The sequence below is a fragment of the Eimeria mitis genome, genomic scaffold (genome assembly GCF_000499745.2).
Source record: "Eimeria mitis Houghton genomic scaffold, Emh_scaff636, whole genome shotgun sequence".
NCBI classification, from domain to species: Eukaryota; Apicomplexa; class Conoidasida; order Eucoccidiorida; family Eimeriidae; genus Eimeria; species Eimeria mitis.
In genome coordinates this window covers 13,741-14,182 of record NW_013574536.1, presented here as the reverse complement: position 1 = coordinate 14,182, position 442 = coordinate 13,741, and the positions used below count along the sequence as shown (strand labels likewise).

At 44.1% G+C, this 442-nt stretch overlaps 1 protein-coding gene across 1 annotated transcript in view; it reads left to right on the top strand.

Moving 5' to 3' along the window:
* The window catches only part of EMH_0018380 (U4/U6 small nuclear ribonucleoprotein, putative), a gene marked incomplete at both ends in the record, with an annotated part of 1,967 nt that extends 1,672 nt beyond the window's left edge, over positions 1-295 (top strand). Inside the window, one exon of the mRNA XM_013501121.1 lies at positions 42-295. Coding sequence (XP_013356575.1) covers positions 42-295 — 254 coding nt within the window. The remainder of the gene's footprint in view (positions 1-41) is intronic.
* Between the last annotated feature and the right edge of the window lie 147 nt (positions 296-442).

Genomic DNA, 442 nt, shown 5'->3' with positions numbered 1-442 from the left:
GCTTCTATTGTAGGAGACGAACGACCCCTCACATGCTGCAGGTTTGCCCCTGCCTGTGGTGTTGCTGCTGTTGGTGCTGTTGGTGCTGGTGCTGTTGGTGCTGCTGCTGTTGGTGCTGGTGCTGGTGCTGGTGCTGCTGTTGTTGGTGCTGCTGTTGTTGGTGCTGCTGTTGGTGCTGGTGCTGCTGCTGCTGCTGTTGGTGCTGGTGCTGCTGCTGCTGCTGTTGGTGCTGGTGCTGCTGCTGTTCGTGCTGCTGGTGCAGCAGCAGCAACAGCAGCAGCAGCAGCAGAACTGATTGCGCTTAATTTACTAGTAGACTCAAAATAAATATAAAGATAAATATAAACATAAATATATTATAAACATTACTATTCACTATGTATTTATATTATATTAATAGCTATATAATACACATATATATATTTATATATTTATTTATATT